Raw genomic sequence first — 20894 nt, forward strand, 5'->3', positions numbered from 1 at the left:
TCCTGTCCACTAGACTATGGATTAGTTGGGCCTGAGGGCATTTTCCAGAACTCCAGCTGAACCTGGGCCACTAAAATAAGAGTTGTTTGAGGGCAGAACGATAGCATGTAAAATTAAGCCTAACACTCTAGTCCAGTGAAGTGGACACCTTCCTGGGAGAGGAGGGTACTCTTGAGTTCTGGCCTCTGCTCCCAATAGTATTTATGGATTTTACATTAAATAGTCCTCCTCTTCTTCCTTGCTGCTCTTTGTTAGTTACACAGGCTACACAGAGTTGGAATAGATTGGGAGCTTAACCTCTCTGTCTCAATTCTCCATCTGTAAAATAATAGCACTGTTATACTTTGTGTGGGTGTTATAAGTATAAATGTGTTAGGTTGGGAGGCACTTGACTCATACAGTAATAAGGGACATCATTGTAGTTCGTGGACAGCAAGAGCAGCCAAAGGTAGTCTGAAGTAACCCAGAATCTTTTCATTCCCAGGTTGGCAGGAGCTATGGTTATTGTGGTAGTGACATGCTCGACTTCTAGAGAAATAGCTATTTTTGCAGTAATCCACTGGCCAGGAATACTCTGATTTGTGAAGTGGAGGTTCTTGGCCTTTCACATCTGTGTGGTTTCTGTAGCGATGCTCAAGGCAGCAGAGGCAAGGAGAATTTGAGAATCTATAGGAAAGAGGGCTTGTGAGTGAGAACTCATTTGGCATATATACCCACATAAAAGGGGTGAAAGAGACCACCCATCAGCTGAGAAATTCTATGTAGTGTCATATGGAAGATCAGTCTTGCAAAATTTGATTAAAAAAACCACAAAACAGCTGCTTTCACCCCCCCTCCCCCGTTGTGACTTCTCTTTGGGCTTTTTACAGTGTGAATTGTGGTTTCCAAGCCTCTTGGAGCGCTCACTTTCCTAACTATGTCCCAAAGGTGAAACGATTCAGTTTGCTGAAATGTTCAAAAAACTTGAGAAAAGCTTTGAAAAGTTTCACTTTTTGTAGCTTTATAAAATGTGAAATCTCAGTGGTGCCAGTGGAATCAAATGTGTTGGAGAAATGGGATTTTGTCACAGACTTGGCAGGTGGATGTAGAGATTCAGGAGGATGTTCATCTCAGAATTTAAGGTTTTACTATTGTGGCATTGTCTTTTACAGTTGTGAGAATATTCAGCCCTTTATTGAAGACTTTCTACAGATCTTCACCTCAGTGCTTCAAGAGAGGAGGTTGGTCTAAAGGAAGAAGAGACTTTCTGTACGCTTCCATTCCTTGCACCAGAGTTGCTCCGGCATCCCTATACGAGGCATTCCAGTGCACTGGGGAGTGGGAAATCTTTCAGTTTAGCTGAAAAAATTTTTTGTGAGAGAGTCTTCGCCTGTATAACAAGCTTAACTGTGATGCTAAGGAGGTTGCTGGAAATGGTTAGGTCTTGAGTCTCATTAGCATCTCTGCCTCTAGGCTCTCAAAGTTGTACGAGCAAATTTAGTAATTAAGTATGACAGCTCCCTTTCCAGGTTGTCTGCTTGTTGCTAATGGGGAAACTCATCCACAAGGAGGTTAAGCAACACATCCAGAGACATGCAATGAATCTCTCGTAGAGCTGGAAATTGAGTCCATATCTTCTGACTCCACCCTTTCTCTAGCTGTGTGCTTTAAGCACTAAACCATACTTGTTCTCTGGCAGAGTTAGAGGTTTAAATCATCATGCTGGATGTTATAAGTGGCTGCTGTGTTGAAGGGTACTGAGGGATGATGGGATGAAACAACAGGCATGGTGACACATGCTGGAGTTCATTACTGAGTGTGAGAGGAAATGTCTGCATTGGACTGAGGTTCAGAACTCAGTGATAAGGAAGTTACAGCTGTGCCGTAGGGCATAACAGCATGACATTCCAGCAGTTAATTCCCTCCCAAGATTGACTAATGAACTTGTTTTTGGGTTTTCAGGTTTCTCCGTGACTATGACGAGTTATTTCCTGTTGCAGATGACGTGAGTCTGCTTCAGCAGGCATCTTCCACCTTATATCCTTTGTTGTCAGCCAGTGGACACAGCACTGTGGTTTAAAAAGTTAGCAGTAGTCTGCAACTATCTTTAGTGTATTACTTGTGGTTAAGCTGGACCACTATTTTGGCATTGGTTAGAGGTGCACCAATACATTGGTCTGATATCGGATCAGCACTGATGTAAAGAAAATTGTCTTTATTGGAAATTAGCTTGATATTGCTGATAATTTGGCTGATAAAGGGCCCATGCATGCACAGCCACAGAGCAGCATATAGGTGGTGAGGAGTACATCCTGGCAGCTTCAAGAGCAGTGTCCAGATGGTAAGTCTGTTGTGATGAAAGGGGAGGGGGGAAGGGAAGACGCATGGGGGGTGCAGATGAAGGCCCCCGGCAGTGAGGGAGGGAGTGGGGCTGGGACGGGCTGGGGCAAGTGCTGCCCAGCCAGGCAGGGGTGGGCTCAGGACACAGCTGTGGCTTATCTACCACTGCACACTGCTCGTCCAGCAGCTTGTTTGGTGCTCGCCTGGCAGCTCCTGCTGCTGCTCTTGCCGCTTGTCCAGAAGAGCATGGGGGTGAGGGCGTGTGACCCTGGATCAGGGTGGGACTGGGGCTGTGCTCAGGATGGCCGGCGGCAGTGCTGGGAGTAGGGCTATGGAGGGGCTGCAGCCACCCCAAAATTTATTATAGCACCCCATAGCCCCCACTCCCAGTGCTGCTACCACCTGTCCCAGGTGTAGCCCTGGCCCACCCCATGCAGATCTGGGGGCACATACCTGCCCCCTCATGTCCTCCCAGATGAGTGGCAGGAGCAGTGGTGGGAGCTGCTGGATGAGCAGGTGAGTGCCGGACAAGTGGTTCCTGGATGACTGGTGCGCAGCAGCAGAAGCCGTTCCCCCCACCCACACCCCAATGAGCCATGGCTCTGTCCTGCACCTGCCCTGCCCCAGCTGGGCAGCGCTTGTCCCAGCCCCACTCCCATCCTCACTGCCGGGGGCCTTTATCTGCCCCCCTATGCCCCTACCCTTCCACTGCAACAGACTTAATTCCAAGACAGCCAGGTGGGTGAGAAACTGGCTGCAGGATAGATCCCAGAGAGTTGTAGTGAACAGATCTGTGTCACCCTGGCGAGAAGCGGGCAGTGGTGTCCCACAGGGGTCAGTACTCGGTCCAGTACTTTTCAACATCTTTATTAACAGTTTGGATGTGGTGGTGAAGAGCTCACTGGCCAAGTTCACAGACCACAACAAGTTACGGGGGAGCATGGTCACGCTTCAAGATGGGTCCACCTGTATCTGAAGCCTAAAAAGTCTAGCAAGTTAGGTGGATTGGAATCTGATGGCTAAAAACTCCTCAAAGATTGATTCAAGCTCAACATTAGGAAAAGCTTCTTTACAGTCAGGGTGTCCAGACTGTGGAATAAGCTCTCTCCAGACATGGTGTAATCACCTACCCTGGAAATCTTCAACAGGAGACTAGACAGTCACCTTGCTGAGGTCAACTGACCCCCATTTATCTTTCCTGCTTGGTGCAGGGGGTTGGACCCAAATATCTTCCAAGGTCCCTTCTAGCCTTACAATCTATGAATCTAAATCTATGACCTACAAGCTGGACGTGGATGTATCAGAAATCAGATCAGTATCAGCTGATATGCCTCCTTAAAAATCGGCTATCGGTCTCGGCCCCAAAAATCTCCATCAGTGCACCCCTAGCATTGGTAGAAAAACTTTGGGTAAAAAGACCATCGTAGACAAAAACACAAGCAAAGAGCACATAACTAATTGGAAGTGGTATTCAAATTCGTCAGCTAGGAATAAAGAACAAAAAACCCCTTAACTTAGTCTTCCAGGGATGAGACCCGAACAGCTTATATCCTCCAAGCAGTGGAAAGTGCCTGGGAAGGTGTGAATAGGAGAAAAACCTGTGTTACTAAAGACCCAGCACTACCATTGGCATCCAGTGGAGCCTCAGCAATGACAGAAGATGCTGCTAAGGACTCAGAGCTTGATGATGCATATAGATTGGAAGATGAAGTGAGTATGGAACTGCATAGATAGAACTGGGTTTTCTCAGTCTCTGCTTCACTCATTTCTCTATGGAGTGGGTTCATTTTCTTGACTCTGCTATTGAATCCCAGTTTGGAGTTCTAGTCTAGGCAGCTGGATGAACCAAAAACTGAATAGTTGCCATATGTTTAATGCAACATGTGCTTGTTAAATAACTAGGGGGGTAAGAAACTAACTCCTAATCCTGACCTTACACTGGGTATAACCCCCTTTAACTGCTTTTTTCCTGGGTTTTCTATTGAAGAGCACCTGGGTGGGTTACACTGGGTGCTACACTACATCAGTTGCATTCCTTCTTAGTATCTTTGCATCTTATCTTCTATATGCTTTATAAACAGCTGTAATGTTTTCCGAGGGGCTGAGTTCTATTTGGGAAGTAATCCTTAGAAATACACCAGTTTTCGCATTCAGGAACAAACAAAAGTGCTATGACTGCATTGTACAAACAACTCTCCTGATCAGTTTGCAATGTTAGCTTCCATTTGCATTAAATCCTCATGGCCCTAATTACTCTCCTTCACTGTATATACCTACACACACCCAATCAATATCACAATTCCTTTTCAGTAATGCTGCCCATTATGTTTTACACCTGTAGTATGCTGGAGCAGCTGCAGCACCCATTGCCAAGGTCTCAGGGGTGGAGCTAGATTCTCTGATCTCTCAAGTGAAAGATCTGCTGCCTGATCTCGGGGAGGGCTTCATCTTGGCCTGCCTGGAAGGGTATGATTACAATGTGGAGCGGGTGATCAACAACATCCTGGAGGACAAGCTAATGCCATCCCTGGACAAACTGGACCAAACAATGCCAAGGTGGGAGTTGAGGTTTCAGTGCTGCTCTGATGTCTCTATTTCTGTGACTTTTCTTTTAAATGAACATTCTCTGTGTAGATTAGAAACCCCTCTATAGAAGAGAAGCTGAAGGCTTGTGTTTCCCTGTGGCAGGGTGCTGCAAGGGGAGCTTCCCAGTGCCTTGTGTTATTGCAGAACCTGGAGACTTTCCATTCAGAGTTCCAGTGCAGTAGTAACTTGTCATGAGAAATGATTGTCCATTGGACACTAAAACAAGACCCATTAAAATTGTGTATTGGAGGGCATCATCTTAGCCTAGGATTGAGCAATACAGTGCCACCACTTTTGTACAGTGCAGACATCATTATCTGCAAGCTTTGAATTTGGTACAGAAGGCTGTGGTCCTGGATGACTAAATCCCACTTGTCCTACAGGAAGAAAAGTATCTTCAAAGGAATTCATTGAACTGAAATTCATCCTACAGGGTAGAGAAGTAAAATTGTCAAGTACTAGCACTGTCAAATACGCATTAGTTGAAGTTAACCCAAGGAAAATTGGAAACAGTTCAAATCCACATTTGTCACAATTCACGGAGTTGTGAGTGGCTTTTGCTCCTTTCCATACATTGCACATGGGACTTCAGAATCATAGCAGGCAGTAAAATTAACTAAATTCTAGCTGTCTTTGCAGCTGTTGGATTATGTATGCACTATAGCAGCAGTGTAATTTCAGGTAAAAATGTGACTGGTATGCCCAGCTGTAATGCACAAAGGCATTGGCCATGTCTGGGCTGTAATAGTGATATTACACACTTAAAAAATGTAATCCTTACCAGAAAGGTGAGGATATTAAAAATGCAGATGTTATATTCAGCAGTGTGTTGCTGTTTGATATTTGAGTCGAATCTATTGAATTTGCTGGCACAAACTCTTTGTGTTTGTGTGCATTGGGGGGGGCAGGAGGAAGAGTGTTCAGCTCTTCTCCCCCGCCTCCCCTTATTTATCTTGCCGCTGCAGAGACAATACAGCTATCAAGGCAGTGGGGCTGGATCCTCTTCTGCCTTGTACATCCTCAACAAGCTGTCAGCAAAGTGGCAAATGCAGAAATGTGATTATTGGTGTTTGTAGAGGCAAAGCACAGCTGAATATTCAGATTCTGGGCTGAGTTTACTGCACCAGCAAAAACAAATCTAAAAATATTCATAGTTAGACTTATAAATTGAACAGATGTAGCCAGGAGGCTTGAAACCAGAATTGATACGTAACCATAGGGAAACAAACATCCTGAAACCAACAGTAACAAATTGTTGGGATTTCCTCTGGAGGGTAGTCATCAAACTTCAGTTTGGCTTTACTGAGTCATTTTGAGTACAAGTATTCCTCAGTATTGAATATTTGCTGTTTATATTTTCTTTTGTGTGTTCTTAATTGAAAAGAATTTTCTTTTTGCTTTTGCTAAGTTTGTGCTCCCTCAAATACTGTTTAGTTTTAGCACCTTGAACACATGGGTATGGTGAGGGATTAGCAGAATAACAGAGATCTGAGCAAGTGTGTACTTCTATTGGAGAATATGGCCTGTTTTGCTTTTATCTTAGAGATTTCTGTTCTATCTTCTTTTCCACAGGCAGGTGAAGCCAGATCCAACCCCTTTGGTGACTTCTCGATGTAATGTCTTCCAGGATGATGAGTTTGATGTTTTCAGCAGAGACTCAATAGACCTGTCCCGGGTACAGAAAGGTAGGAGGTGAGTATATTCATTTTAATAAGCCCTTTTGGACAATTTCAAGTAACAAAATCTTATGCAAGTTTGACAAAAAGGGGAGACTATTTTGTTTCTGATCACTTGTATATAGGTGGTTATGACTGTGTTTGATTGTTTCAGTCTTCAAGCTCTCTTATTTGGGAAATAAAATGAAATGATAAAATGAAATGATTATATAACTTTGGTTCTTAATGACCTTTCTTGACGATGTACTTCTGTTTGCCTTTTATGTTTGTTTTGTCAGTATAAAATTATAATTGTCACTGTTGCCAGCAGCCTAAGATTGAGTTAGACCTGAGACTATATAGCAATCTGTTTCAAGTTCAAGGGAAATATCGATACCCATCTGGTTTGAAATCCAGTTCTGATAATGCAGAAGAATATTGGTCTAGTCTCTTCTCTGGTAGTTCATGCCTTTGTTGCTGAGTGCTTGCAGTGAAATTGCATTGACTCTGCTTTTCACCTATTCTAGCATGCTGCTCTGTATCTTTTATGTTTACTGAGCCTAAGCTGTTTGGCATTACCCTTTCATTCAGGCTGACACAGGTTTTATCCCTAAATGAGTGGTTTTTCTGTGTTTCATATGCTTTTCAAAAGCTTATTTTAAATCAACCAAGTGTGAGCACAGTTTTATTTTTCCATGAATTGTGTATAGATGAAAAATTGGTTTGCAAATTAAACCAGTTGAACCTGGCAGCATTAGCTAAGCTTGAAATTAAAGACTATAACAACTTATTAAGGAAAAATCACTTCCCTCCTAAAGTCCAATCAAATTGCGTTTTGCAGCAGTGGGTTCTCAAATTATTGTTTCTTTTACTGTGAAGTTTACATTGACTTGATTACTGAACTTGATTGTTGCTTGCCTTTCTGATCAGAAAAAACTGCCTTTGTACTATTGAGGAGAGGTAAGGATTTTTGTAGGCAATATCTTTTTGTTGGATCTCTCACGTTTTCCTGGATCATCATGGCTACAACTTCACCCTAACATTAGCACTTTGTACTATTAGACATTTAAGATACAGTCTGAGATGGTCTATCCCCACTTTTCTCTTTCAAAACTAGTACATTCTTTCCTGGTAAAAGCACTAACAGACAACCCATTCACCATAAGGTTCAGTCACACATGTGTCCAGCAATGTACTGTGCCATCTCCCCAAGTTGTTATCGGGTTGTCGGATAGCTGACCCTGTCCCTTCACAGATGACTGGCAGCACAGATTGTTGCTTCAACTCCCTAAGAAAGATGTATTGTCATTTGGCCCCTTAAGTTACTGTCCTGTTGGTACTGCTGTCTGTCGGTCTGCTCTCCCTAAAGGTGTCTCTTCACTGTAAAACACACCTGTTTTGCACAGAGGCATCACTTTTAATGCTAAATCCCAGTGGAAACAAGACACTATGTAGTTTTTGCTTTGACGTAGCTGCTTGAGGTCAGCCCTCTGAGGCATTGGGGTATGTTGTGGATTGCAGCTACCATGTATCTTGTGTCTGCTAGGATTTTACTTTGAGAGCTATCTTGATGTAAAGAACACCTTTTTTTGCAGCAGCAAAGGCATAGGTTCTGTCTCTTGTTCTTGCTTTTCAGGTAGGAAAATTAGACCTTGCCCAGACTTCTGGGCAACAGTGTTTTTTCCGGTCTGGTCTGAGGTCTAATATAGGTTGTAATGATAAACTATTCTTGCATTCCTTAAAACCAGAAAAGCACTGTTTTGGTGTTTGCCCATTTTGGGCAGGGACCAGCAGCCTAAAAGATGAGATGTAACATGGATAAAAAAAAAAACATTTTTCAGGGATGTTTGAAGTTAACTGCAGCTACTTTCAGTGTTGGAAACCAATGCAATGATTCATGAAGGAGGGGGAAAGCAGACACTGCCTGTGTCATCTTATCTTATATGGGGATTCCAAATGTGAATGAAGCCCAAGATCAGGCTTAGAATAATTTTCCCTTGTGGGAAAAATACCATGGGAATCTGGCCATTCTGGATACACCTCTTTCTCAGGCAGGTTCCTCTACTAGAAATATGAAGAGAATTCAGCTATTCCAAGTGAAACTTCAATTGGGAATTCCCTTTAAACTTTGGAGTGTTTTGGAATATGCTCAGGAAAGGCTTTCCCTATTCATCTAAACTCCATGCATGGTTTACAGCTTAAGTGTCACAAGACCTTGCTTCCTGCACAGGATTAGTAGGCACTGAGCCCATCTGACAATCAAGGTAGAAAGTTTCAGGTTAGGCACACATACAGTTGTGTGTCAGATTTGAGTATGTTGGCCAAACTTAGTTTCTTACCTATAAAATGAGTCCAATGTTACTTGCTCGGCAGGTTTAACTGAGGGTTGTTCATACAGTGCTTTGAGGTGTTTAGATCAGAAATGCTACAGTTGCAGAAAGTGGTGGTATTCTGTGGGTCTTCCTGATGCAGATGGATTTCTTGGTGTGGTGTTTTGTTCTGCTTTCTCTGCCGCTCCGTGAATCTTCTATCCTTATTCTTCCATGCATATTGTAGTTCTCATTCTTCCCTTCTACCCTCCTTGCTTCTGTCTGCTTTCTCTCATCACAAACTTAAATTGTAAACCCTCTGACTACTGGGGGGGAGCAGTAGGGGTGCGCGAAACGGGCAGTATTCTATTCGGATTCAGCCCGAATCGGGGACAATGATTCAGTTCATTGATTCAGATCACTGTCTCAATTAGATTCGGCCAAATCTGAATCTGAAGATCCGATGCCAATTCGGCCATAGACACAGCTTTAAATGTTTTTTCTGCATATCTCAAGGTAACAGGCGTGGCTCATGAATGCTGCTATGGTGAGGCAGATAGAGCATCCCACAGGAGCTCAGGGGGGCCCCTCTGCATGCTTGGTGGCAAACCCAGAAGTAGATTGGAACTACTTCTGGTCCACTTCTGGGTCTGCTGTCAAGCAAGTGGGGGACCCCTCTAGCACCGGCTTGGTGATTGGTCATGGGGGGTCCCCGAATGCCCCTCCAGACTCAGGAGGCACCAGTTGCTGGGGGGGAGGTCCCCCTGCGTGCTTCCTGGCAGACCTGGAAGTGGACCGGAAGTACTTCTGGTCCACTTCCGGGTCCGCTGCTGAGCACACTGGATACCCGCCACGTTCCCATGGGATGCTCCATTTGCCCCAGCATCTCAGCATTCACAAGCCGCCTGGTACCTAGAGGTACATAGAAAAAACATTTAAAGCTGTGTCTATGTCCGAATCTATGAATCTTTCCAGATCGATTTGGAGGGTTCTGATTCAGTTTGGAGAGATTAAAGGGTCTCCTGATTCAGTTCGGATTTGGAGTTGGGCCGAATCTCTGCTGAATTGAATCAACAACCAAAGCTTCACGCAGCTGTAGTGAGCACCCCACTCACTGTTGCCGTGATCTTTAACTTGTGCTTCCTGGCACTACGGCCCAGATATTTAACCTCTGAACTAGCATGGCAGCATGGTGTTAGCTGGCACTGTGTACTTGGAGGTTCTGTCTTCTGTTGAGACCAAATCTGGGTTCTGATTATTGTTGTCATTAAAGATCCACAGTACATGTTGTGGGAGTTGGGTTGTGACCGCATTCCAGCTTGAGTATAATTGTATTTGGTTGCCAAAAAAATCTTCCCTTCCATTTGAAATGGAAATGGTACAGTCCAATTCCTGGCCTAATCTGTTGGGCATTCTTGCTGACTGCTTTCAAAATGATCCCTTTTGCATCTCCATTGGTTAATTACCCCTCCCGAGGTACTCAATGATTGGGAAGTGTTTTTGAGGTGAAGAGTTTTACTGCAGGATGAAGTGTTTAGTCACTGGGGAGGAATGAGTTTCCATTTATTTAAAAATTCTAGCTATAAAGAATGACTCTGAAGTGCCTCTGTTCTGTTTTTGTTTTGTGGGGGGTTTTTTCTGTCCCTCCATCTCCATGCTGTGGGCTGCAGGAAGGACAAGGACACAACAGAGAGTTTGTTGAATGACAAGCGTCTAATTGCTGAGCAGAAGGAACGCTACAGCCAGTACAGTATGATTGTAGAGGAGGTTCCTGAGCAGGCTGGAGAAGCCCAGTTCTCTAGGGATGACTACGAGGATGAATACGATGACACCTATGATGGGAACCAGGTTGGGGCTAATGATGCAGACTCAGATGATGAGTTGATCAGCAGGAGGTATGTACAATGGCTTCAGCCTGTAGGAAGTTGATAGTTCATGTTCCTACTATGTAAATGCTGGTACAGAGGAAATAGGAGAACATATCTGAGCACTTGGCCACGTCCGCAGGACTCCATTCTCTATGCTGCTGGTCTAGTGCCAGGAAGAGAAACTCCAAAGATTTCTTTCCTTCTCCCAGTATTCTTTCTACTCCTGACCTGAGAGGATGGACAGGCTGTGGGTCTTCTTTTTTCCCCCTTGACAAGAGCTTTTTGAAGTTCTGGGTGCAGGAAGCTCTAGGACTCCTTTTACCTCCCTGTTTCCTCCCTTTCTCTCTCATTTCAGAACCAAACAAATACCTTGGCTTTGTTTACAAACCTCCGTAGCAGGCTGAATAGGGTTTAAGCTTTCACTCTGTACACAAACAGCATGATGACCTCATGCTTGTTTCTTCCTCCCTTCATCCCAGATCCAGAAAAACAGCTGGGATTGCTTCCTCCTGGCCTTGCTTGCTTGGTGAATTTCCCTGTTTCTGTGGCTCTTATGGGATCTAGCTATTTGAGCAGGGGACTGAAAGTGCTGGGCCTATTCCACTGACTAGGCAAGTGACCTTCATGCTTCTGCTTTGGGGTATGGACATGAAAACAATTTACTGCAAAGGAAAAGGACCAGGGTTTTACTTCATGCCATCTACTCTGCAGTAAATGCCCATGTGCCTGTTCCAAATCCAGATGAAGAAAGTAAATTGTGATGGTACTTCTCTGCCCATATTTAGCTTCTGTTTATCACAGGGTAAGACCATACACACAGGCAGTTGCTGCAGAGCAGTTCATGTGCAATAAAGGCCTGCCCACATGGTAAGTTGTATATTCGTAAGCCAGGGATCCTGGTTTTCTCTGTTTAAAAATTGCAAATTCTCAGACTAAAACCCCCCCAAATTGTTTTTCCATTATTTATAATGAAACGCCACTAGATATAGATCTAGATCTGTATATCTATATCCTTTTATATATCAGTTGAACACAATGTTTTATTGGTATATTTACAATTGCCCCACTCCCTCCCTCACCGCAGGGGGCCTTGATTTGCTCCCCGACACTCCTTCCCTCCCCCGTCCCCTTCCACCACACCAGACTTACCAGCTGGACACAGCTGTATAGGAAATCGGATTGGTATTGGCCAGTATGCCGCCTTAAAAATTAGCTATCGGTATCAGCCCCAAAAATCTCTATCGATTCACCCCTGGTTGGAAAAGCATAGCATTTTTATTATAAAATCATGACTGAGGGACATTTTCAGAAAAAAAAAAAGAGTAAGATTTAGCAGGAAACCAAGCATACTTTATTTCTTCATCTCCTAGAAGCTGGAGGCTTAATATTTCTCTTGCAATTAACATAATCACTTTCCAACCATAACAGTGCTTTCAGGAAGCTGGAGCTGTAACATGTTATTAACGCAGTGCTAATGCCAGTTTTTAAAAATGCAACTCTGCTTTTTTTTTTTTTTTTTTTATTCCTTTGAAGTCTTTCTGAAGTATTGTTGGAGATCAGAAATAAAAGGCTCCTGCAGATTTGCCCATAAAACACTGGAGGTTGATTTCCCACCCCCCCAAGGGTCTGAGATGCCCGTGTATCTCTCAGTAAAAATATTATGAAGGGCATGTGCATGTTGTAGCTTCTGAATACCAGGCCTGTGGCTTCAATACAAACGGACACTTCTGGTTTTACATTTTGATTTCTTCTGTGGTGGAATACCAGGCTTAAATCCTTGCACTAAAATAGAACTAAAATCAGTTTCTTTCTCCTGCAGGCCCTTTGCATTATTCTAGATGTGCAAATTGGCTATAGAGCTGATGGGTTTTCTCAATCAAGTATTTGTGTGTGAAAAAATCCTCAACTAGTGCAAAGCTGACTTAAGTACAGCTGAGAATCCATGGGATGACCTCTTCCCAATTGCTGTGGGTTAGAGTTCAGCTGCCTTGAGTATAAAGTCATTTTTGTTATAGTGGGTACATAAAGATTGGCTCACCTGTATGAAACCAGACTCCCCAGTCTATGTGTTGAGGTCTAGAGAGGGCTGACAGTCAAACTTCACCGCTCTCGTGATGATGCATTGTGGGAGTCTCTGGCTTGGCTTCTGAAGGTAGGCATGGATTCTTGGTTCCTTGTGGTGTCTCGAAGTGCCTATCTGTCCCCTTGCAACTCTCCCACTTCATGAAATGTCATACCATCCCTCCCTTGGGGAGGTGCTGGGTGATAATTGTTATTGATTGTTTCCCCACCATGTTTATGTACACACCTTGAACTTCCCTAGGAAACATATTTTCCATGTCTATCAAAACTGGACTCAGAAGGAACAACTGTGTTTCCAAAATCTTCCTGGAGTGGGGATGGATAGAGACCTCTCCATTGATCTCAGTAGAATTATGACAGAGCTGTATTTTGTCCATCATGTGCATGATCCTATCAAAAGTGCAGGGGGTGAAGTAGTAAATATGAAATGAAGAACATGGTGCTTAGCTGAAACTTTCCAATTTGGAAATATTTGGTAATTGCAGTCTCTGCAAATGTTTGTGGAACATAGCAAATTCATCATTTGTTGTCACATCTTTCCCTACAAAGTTAGTAATTCATTCCACCCACTTTATTAAGTTATAGGTCCCTAAAAGTTTTGGTTATGCTCTTTAAATGCCTGTCACTTCTGCAGTTCAGAAATGTTTTTTAAATGGCCTTGGACAGGCCATAGCAAGGCTGTCCGACTTCTGAGTGGCCGCAGACCACAAACTTATGATGTGAGGGCTGCCTATTGTGTGGGATCCCCATGGTCCTGCCATGTGGGCAGTGAGAACCCCCCGCCCTCCTCCTGCCACTGCTGCTGCCAGATGGCATAGTCAATGTGACTTGTGCCACTGTGCAGCCAGTACAAGCCCATCTCCCCTCTGCCCTCCCACTATCATGTAGGCAGTGCAAGGTCCCCACCCTTTCTACCACTGCATACTGTCCCACTCCAGAGGCTGCTGCAGTAGCAGGAGCAAGGGAAAAGTGGCAGCCAGGAAGGTGCCTGGGGACTGCATGTTAACCCCTTGTAGGCCAGATGTAGCCTCTGGATAGCCAGTTGAATGATGCTGGGCTATAGTAATAGCATTGCCCAAGTAAAATAGTTGTGGTTGAGGTCCCTTAGTTTTTCTTCTTTTGTGCCTCAAACTCCCAGGCCATTTACCACGCCTCAGATCCTGAAACCGAAAGGACGAGAGGAAGACGAAGAGGAAGAGGAGCTGGAAGAGGAGGAAGCTGAAAAAGAAACAGCAAAGGTGACTTGCTTGTTTTGCAGGTTGATGGAAATTGGAGCTATGAAAAGTTCCATTGTAAGTCCCATCTACTTTGCCTGCTATTGCTGGCAGGGGCTTTAGCATGGTAAGTTACCTATTTCAAAACCCGAATCTTCCAACTTTAGCATTGATAGGCATAGCTCTTCAGTGTGGAAGGGTGCCCCTTTGGTCAGAAGCAGCAAGCAGTTGGACAGTAAAAAGTCCCCTGAGTATAGCACTCCACAGCTTGCCCTGTCTCTCCCAAATTTTTGCTTGCTCCATGTAGCCTCAGGCATCTGTCACTTGCCTACCTATCTGTCTCCCCCCCACTGATACTCTTCTTCTCTCCGCCTTATCCTTCCTCCCACATCACGGACTGGCACCAGCCTGGCCCCACACTACTGGTGTCGGCTACATGCCACTATGAGGCTGAGCTGGAGCTATGCTCTGTGTGCCAGGCTGGAAGGGGGAAGAGCCTGCTGGCACCAGAGCAACCTGCACTGCCACCCTTGTACTTGATTCCTCTGTTCAATGGGGGGAACAAAATATTGTCTTGGAATTGAGTAAATACAGTATTATTAATGGTGAAATTGACTGATAAGCAGGGGTGGGCAAAGCCTGGCCTGTGGGCTGGGTCTGGCCAGCAGTGGACTCCATTTCCCAGCAGCCCTTGCCTGCGCAGCTGGGGCCAGTTTCTGTGGAGACCCCAGCTGTGGCCATGCTGTGATAGCGCAGTGCTGGTGTTTCTGTGGAGAGTGGCCTGAGCAGGACTGGCAGGCAGCAATCGTGTCAGCCTCTTCCTGGTAGCGGGGCTGGAGGGGGTTTGTTGTGGACAGGCTCAGGTGCCACCACCTGTGTGGGGCACGTGGTGGTGGCAGAGGGGCTACAGGGAATTTTGAGGTGACTATAGCCCCCCCAAATTCCCCTCAACACTATCCCTGCTGACAGGGTGTGTGGCACAGCACAGAGCTGCTCCAGAGCTAAACTAGGATCTTGTGGCAGTGACAGCGTGGTCCAGAGCCAGGGCAGAGCTGCAATCTGCAGCCTGAGTGCCCCAATCTGGCCAGTGGCTGGATCTGCCATTTTGCCCACCCCTGATGATAAGGGAGGAACAGCATCTCAGTAACAAACTTGCAGTCTAGATCAGGGATATGAAACCCCTACTATGTGTGTCAGTTAGTGGCATGTGGAGACATATATTTTCCTTGGCATGCCAGGATGTGTGTGAGGATATTGTTTAAAAATATATATTTTAAAGTTGCTGCTCTGGGGTCTCTGGAGCAGCCACAAGTCCTAGCACCACACCAGGCACCGTGGACAGTCAGGAGAGCACAGGCAGGGATGTTGTCTGCATTCTGCTGACCTCGCCCCCTGGCCTGGCCCCTGGAGGGGGAGCTGCAGGTGGGTAAGGCTGTGGAGGGCCACAGTGCTGGAGGTTCGTGGCTGGCTTGGTACCGAGCGCTGCCTGCAGTAGCTGTTTCTGAGGCCTGGGGGCCTCCTGCAGCTGGGCCCCACAGCCAGGCCCATGCACCAGGAGTGGCTCTGCCCCGGTTGCACTGTCCAGCATGCAGGGAGGTTGAGCCTGGAGCCCCCTGAGCCTGGTGTTCTGCCCTGACCAGGTGGCATCTTCAAGCAGGCAGGGTGGCTGCAGCCCATCCCCACAAAGCTGTGTGGGCTGGGCCAAGCCCCACCTCAGGTGCTGCTGGGTGCTCCCAGCCACCTGCCCACTGTGGCCCAAGTCTGTGGAACCCCGAGGCAGCCCATGCCTCCCACCCAGCCCTCACTCTCCTCCGTCTGCTGCCTTCCCACGCGCCCGGCTAGGTTGGCCTATCTATGGAGCTTCCCCCTGCACCCAGGATTCACCACACCATCCAGACTCTGCCCCAAGTGCCCAACACCAGCGCTAAGTACCCTGGTGCTGCCCCTGCCCAGGTGGGACAAAGTGTCTGTCTGCCCAAGCCCCAACTAGGTCTTTCCTCCTAGCCCTGGGCCCAGGCTCCCTCTGCTCTGGGACTGTTGGGGAAGCCTGATCACCCTGGCCTTGGCAACTGCTGCTGCGGTGTCACTGCTTTCCTCCACTGGACACTGCCCTGGACTAGTGGGTCCGAGCTGCAGCTGGTAGTGGTGGGACATGTGGGCATTGAGGGACACACTTCTTTCTCTTTCTTTTTTTTTTTATCTCCCCTCTTTCTCTTTCCTCTCCCCTTTTTCTCTCCTTTTTTCTCTTTCTTTTTCTTTTCTCCTTTTTCTCTTCTTCTTGTCTTTCCTCTTTTCTGTTTTTCTCTCCCTTTTTCTTTTGTCCCTTTCTCTCTCTCGCCCTCTTTCTCTCTCCCCCCATCCCTCTTTCTCCCTCTCTCCCTCTTTCATCACAACATGCTTAACAAAATGAGAATTCACAAGAACAATGGTAGTATATAAAGTTTTATTTATTGACACCAGGTTTAGAATTTTTAGAAAACCTGGAATTTACTGTAAAAAAAACCCAAAAAAACCCAACAACAACATTATGATTAACTATATTAATATATGCAGTGTTTCCTGCCATGTACCTCCTACCCCAGTTTTGGTTTTTTGGGCTTACTGGCACCTTACAAGGTAGACATTGCGTTTTTTTCAGCACTAGCCAAAAATGTTGCCTACCCACAGTCTAGATGTTCTGCCAGCATTTCAGTTAGAGTAGCTTGTATCATCTTGCATCAAGGGCTTCCCTAGCACTAATCTGCTGAATCGTCTAGTCATAACTGGTAACCTCAGCTGTAGGTTGGGGATAGGGAAGGACTCAACCGTACCACAAAAAGCCAAGCTTCTGTATCTCCTCAGATATTGCTAATGAGTATGTAATACTACAGTAACTTCTATTCTGCAGCAGGACCATTTTGTCCAGGACCCAGCTGTGCTGAGGGAGAGAGCAGAAGCCCGACGGATGATTTACCTTGCCAGGAAAGGGTAAGACAGAATCCCTTATTTGGAATGAAGTATGGGCTCCACTGAAGTCAGTAGCAAAATGTTCATTGACTTCAGTGGACCAAGATTTCACTTTTGACTAGTACCGTGACACCTGATCGTGAGATCCCTGTCTCCTCAAGGCTACTGCCATAATGGAATGAAGCATCTTGACTTGATGCAGGTCTTAAGTTGGCTTGAATCAACCCAAAATGCTTCCCACCACTCTTAAGTTAACAAATGCATCTTTTGAAACTGACACCATCTCAGTCTTCTTACTCAGCTTAACCTCAGTACATCTACTGTTTCTGTGCCAATGGTATGGGACCCCTGACCAACCTATTCACTTGCCATAGCGGTGCTACTGTTGCAGCTATGTGAATAGGAGAACAAGACCCTGCATATGATTAATAGGTTCTTGGGAGAGCAGGAGCTCCCTACGTCCTGAATAACCTCCACAGGTGAAGACAGGACAGCATTGTATTTGGCTTTCTGTCACCTTACTAAACATAAGAAGATTGTATTTGCATGTAGTTAATAGATAGTTTTCCTGTATTATAGAAGTGCTGTACAGCCCAGTTTTCAGTTAGCCACAGTTAGACTTAATGGCTGGTCAGCTGAACTCTCCTCCCACTCTCTCCTTTGTATTAAAAGGAAATCCAGTTTTATGATCTGGTGTAGGACCAATGATAACTTCCCTCTTTTTATTAACCCATGCTTCAGGCACAAGCATGATGGCTCAGCAGCTGTTGCTGGGAATGTAAAGGGACATGGACAGAACCGGGAAACAGTACAGGAAAGGAGGAAGAAAGAAGCCAACAAAGGGACACGAGCTAACCATAACAGACGTGCAATGGCTGACAGGAAACGGAACAAAGGCATGATCCCTTCCTAAAGAACTCTTGCTTAAGATAGTAAATTATATCTATCTAGGCCTTCATTTCTGAGGCTGTCACCCTCTGTGCCCCTACCATGAAGGTCTGGAAGTTACAGTGCAATACTCAAACTTCAGTATAATGGGGATCACTAATCTCCTGGGAGGTCTTTCCAGTTATGAATACTAGGAATTGCTCAGCAGCCAGGCTTTAGGCTGGCTGTTCCACTTCTTGAAAAAAAGACAGCAGGAACTCCTGAATGTACCAGATAGGCTGTAACAGCCATTTTAAAAAACTATTTATAATAATTTAGGCTTTCTCCATCCCATCTGTATAACTGCCATGGTGCTCTCATCAGCACAACTAGAAACACTTAAGGTAACTGACAGCATATAGTGTACCTGTGTTATCAGCTATAGTTTGCTCCTCCACTGATGTCATGCTTTATCCTGCAGCAAACTTAATAGGTGTTGGGTTTGTTTGTTGTTTTTTTTGGCGGGGGAGGGTTGTTTTGTGGTTTTTTGTTTGATTTTTGTAACAACTCGGGCAATTCCAGTTTTTGACATACCTATAGGAATCCAGGTGTACAAGTGTACCACAGTGTCATCTCCCTTAAAAGAGGAGTATTTTTATAAAGAATGGCATTGCAAATAAAGGACTGATTTTTTTTTCAGTTGGTATTTTATGTTGTATGTCCATGAATCCTGTGAGCAGTGAACTAGTATCTGTCTGCAATGAGACCTCACTTGATTAAATCATCTCAGAACTGCTTTTAAAATTGGTATCAAGGCATCTTAAGCAGGATGACTGCAATATGCAAATTAGATAAAGATATGCAGGAATTTGCCTCTACTGTCATAGGCTGTAGTTAGCTGTTTTCTGCAACAATACTTATGATTTGTTAAGCAGAGCAGTCTAAGTCATACCTAAGTCAGAAGGAAAGCTACCACAGGCCTTCCTAACGAACTGTGCCCTGCCCAGCCTTTCCACCTGCAAGGGTGGGAGCAGAGCTATCCCTTGGGAGGGAGGGGGGAGAATCAGGGCGACCACCCCAGGCCCCACACTGGGGGGGGTGGGGCCCTGTGGATAGCACTTCTGGTACAAGCTGAGGGCGCCACCACTGCGTGACTGCTGCACACTGCCAGTTCCACGCTCTGGCCACTCGCCATCCCACAGGCCCTGCACACTGCTAGGGTTGGCTCTGGATGGGAGCAAGGTGCTTACACCCACCCTCAAACATATCCTGAGTGCCTTGCTCCCACTGTCATGGGCAGAAGGGCCAGCCCCTTTAGCACAAGGCAGGGCTGCTGCTGGAGGCTTCCCTGGCATCCCGCTCCGTCTGGGCAGTAGGTAAGGAAGGGGGGAGGGGCTGCAGCTGGGCAGGAGCACAGAGCATGGGTCTGAGGCTGGCTGTAGCGCGGAGCCCATGTCTCTGGGTGGCAGCAGCACGGAGCTCAGGTGGGCAGGGTGAGGGGGGGAGGGGTATGGGGACCCTTCCACACTCTCTTTTCCCCCCCCATGGCATGCACCCCGGCAGGCAGTGGGAGAGGGGTGCTGTGCTCAGCCCTGCTGCCTGGCTCCGGCCAGCGCTGCAAACACAGCCCCCACAGGGCCATTTGTTTCTGTGGTGCTCCCTGCACTCGGGCACAGGAGGGAAGCCCCAGATACTGGAGTGGGCTAGGGTGGGGAAAGCATCTGGCTTAGCTCAGCGGAGACTGCACTTTTTGCTGCAACATGCAGCACTGGCCAGCCATAGGGGGAGTGTGGGGGGGATCCTCATACCCCACAAATCACACACACAGACACAGACACATACACCCCCCAGCAATGTCTGTATTGTCTGCAGGAGAGGACAGTGTTCCAGAGCCACAGACCTACTCCCCACAAACACTACACAAGCCCCCAATGTACCCTATACCCCCCCCCACAGCTACACTCCCCCACCCATACCCCCTGCAATATAAAAGACTAAGAATTTATTTTGAGTTATGCAATCACCTTAATATACAGTACACAAACAAATCATGACAAAAATATTTTTTGTAATAAAATTAAAATATGTTCTAGTAGGTGTTTGAGTTTTAGTGTGTGATCTGTGTTTTTTTCTGGTTCTAAGATGGCAATTCCCCCCTCCCAAAAGCAGTATTTCCAGGGGACAAGGCAAGGGACTTCCAGTGGCAAGGGTCAGGGGTTGGGGGTGGGACCTCTGGCCCCAAGATGATGGCCAGGGGGTGGGACACCTGTCACAGGGCAGGGCTATCCTTGTGGCGCTTGACAGCTCACCAAACCTTGTTAAGTGGCCCGTGGCCCAAAATAATTGCCCATCCCTAATCTACAACAGCAATTTATACCTGTTGAGAGAGGTTTTTTCTTAGGGCTCTGTCAGCAATTCCCTATAGAACAATATACAGGCCTTTAATTCACTTTAGTCTGTTTGTAAAGTGTTCAAATATCATGACAAAGACTACTGTACCCAGTTGCCATAGCTAGACTATGAAGCGTATTTTTAGAGTGCTCTTCTCATTAGTATGAACACTAATGATTTATTTGCACTTTTTAGGATGAACAGAACTCATCAAACAAGCTGTTATTAGTTAGCCTGTTCCAAGAAAAGTCAAGAGTAGTTTCTATTCAGTGTATTTTGTACTGTTGTTGTTCCTGCTGTCACTCAGCCTTGTGCTGAATTAGGTAGCTATAAGGTTGGGAGCACTGTTTGCAAAGTGCTAGTTTTATTTCTCCAGATTCTAGAGCAAGATGACTTTTGCATTAAGTTCTATAAGCACATACCTCACTGCCTAGATATAAGGGAAGAGACTCTACAGTTAATTAGTACTACTGCCAAGTGCTATAACACAGGACTTTTCTGAAACCATTATATATAACCGACACCATTTTTCATAGAATCATTGAAAATTAGGGATGGAAGGGACTTCAGGAGGTCACCTAGTCCAACACCCAAATAAGATGAAGTGCTGAATGTTCTGAGAAAAAGATTTTTTAACTTACTACTTGTTCTGTATGC

At 45.7% G+C, this 20894-nt stretch overlaps 1 protein-coding gene across 3 annotated transcripts in view; it reads left to right on the plus strand.

Annotated features, from left to right (window-relative positions):
* The window catches only part of ASCC2 (activating signal cointegrator 1 complex subunit 2), a 36281-nt gene extending 17736 nt beyond the window's left edge, over positions 1-18545 (plus strand). The window contains exons 11-19 of one of the 3 annotated variants that reach the window (XM_090062828.1): positions 1152-1220; positions 1942-2016; positions 3846-4029; positions 4661-4875; positions 6478-6597; positions 10540-10764; positions 13958-14057; positions 16921-17000; positions 17721-18545. In XM_090062828.1, the coding sequence (XP_089918954.1) occupies positions 1152-1220; positions 1942-2016; positions 3846-4029; positions 4661-4875; positions 6478-6597; positions 10540-10764; positions 13958-14057; positions 16921-17000; positions 17721-17892 (1240 nt within the window). In that variant the 3' untranslated portion in view covers positions 17893-18545. The remainder of the gene's footprint in view (positions 1-1151; positions 1221-1941; positions 2017-3845; positions 4030-4660; positions 4876-6477; positions 6598-10539; positions 10765-13957; positions 14058-16920; positions 17001-17720) is intronic. The other 2 variants (XM_090062829.1, XM_090062830.1) reach the window with 2 other exon arrangements.
* Positions 18546-20894: the final 2349 nt, after the last annotated feature.

Source organism: Crocodylus siamensis, chromosome 9 (assembly GCF_052110815.1).
Source record: "Crocodylus siamensis isolate JL-2025a chromosome 9, ASM5211081v1, whole genome shotgun sequence".
NCBI lineage: Eukaryota > Metazoa > Chordata > Crocodylia > Crocodylidae > Crocodylus > Crocodylus siamensis.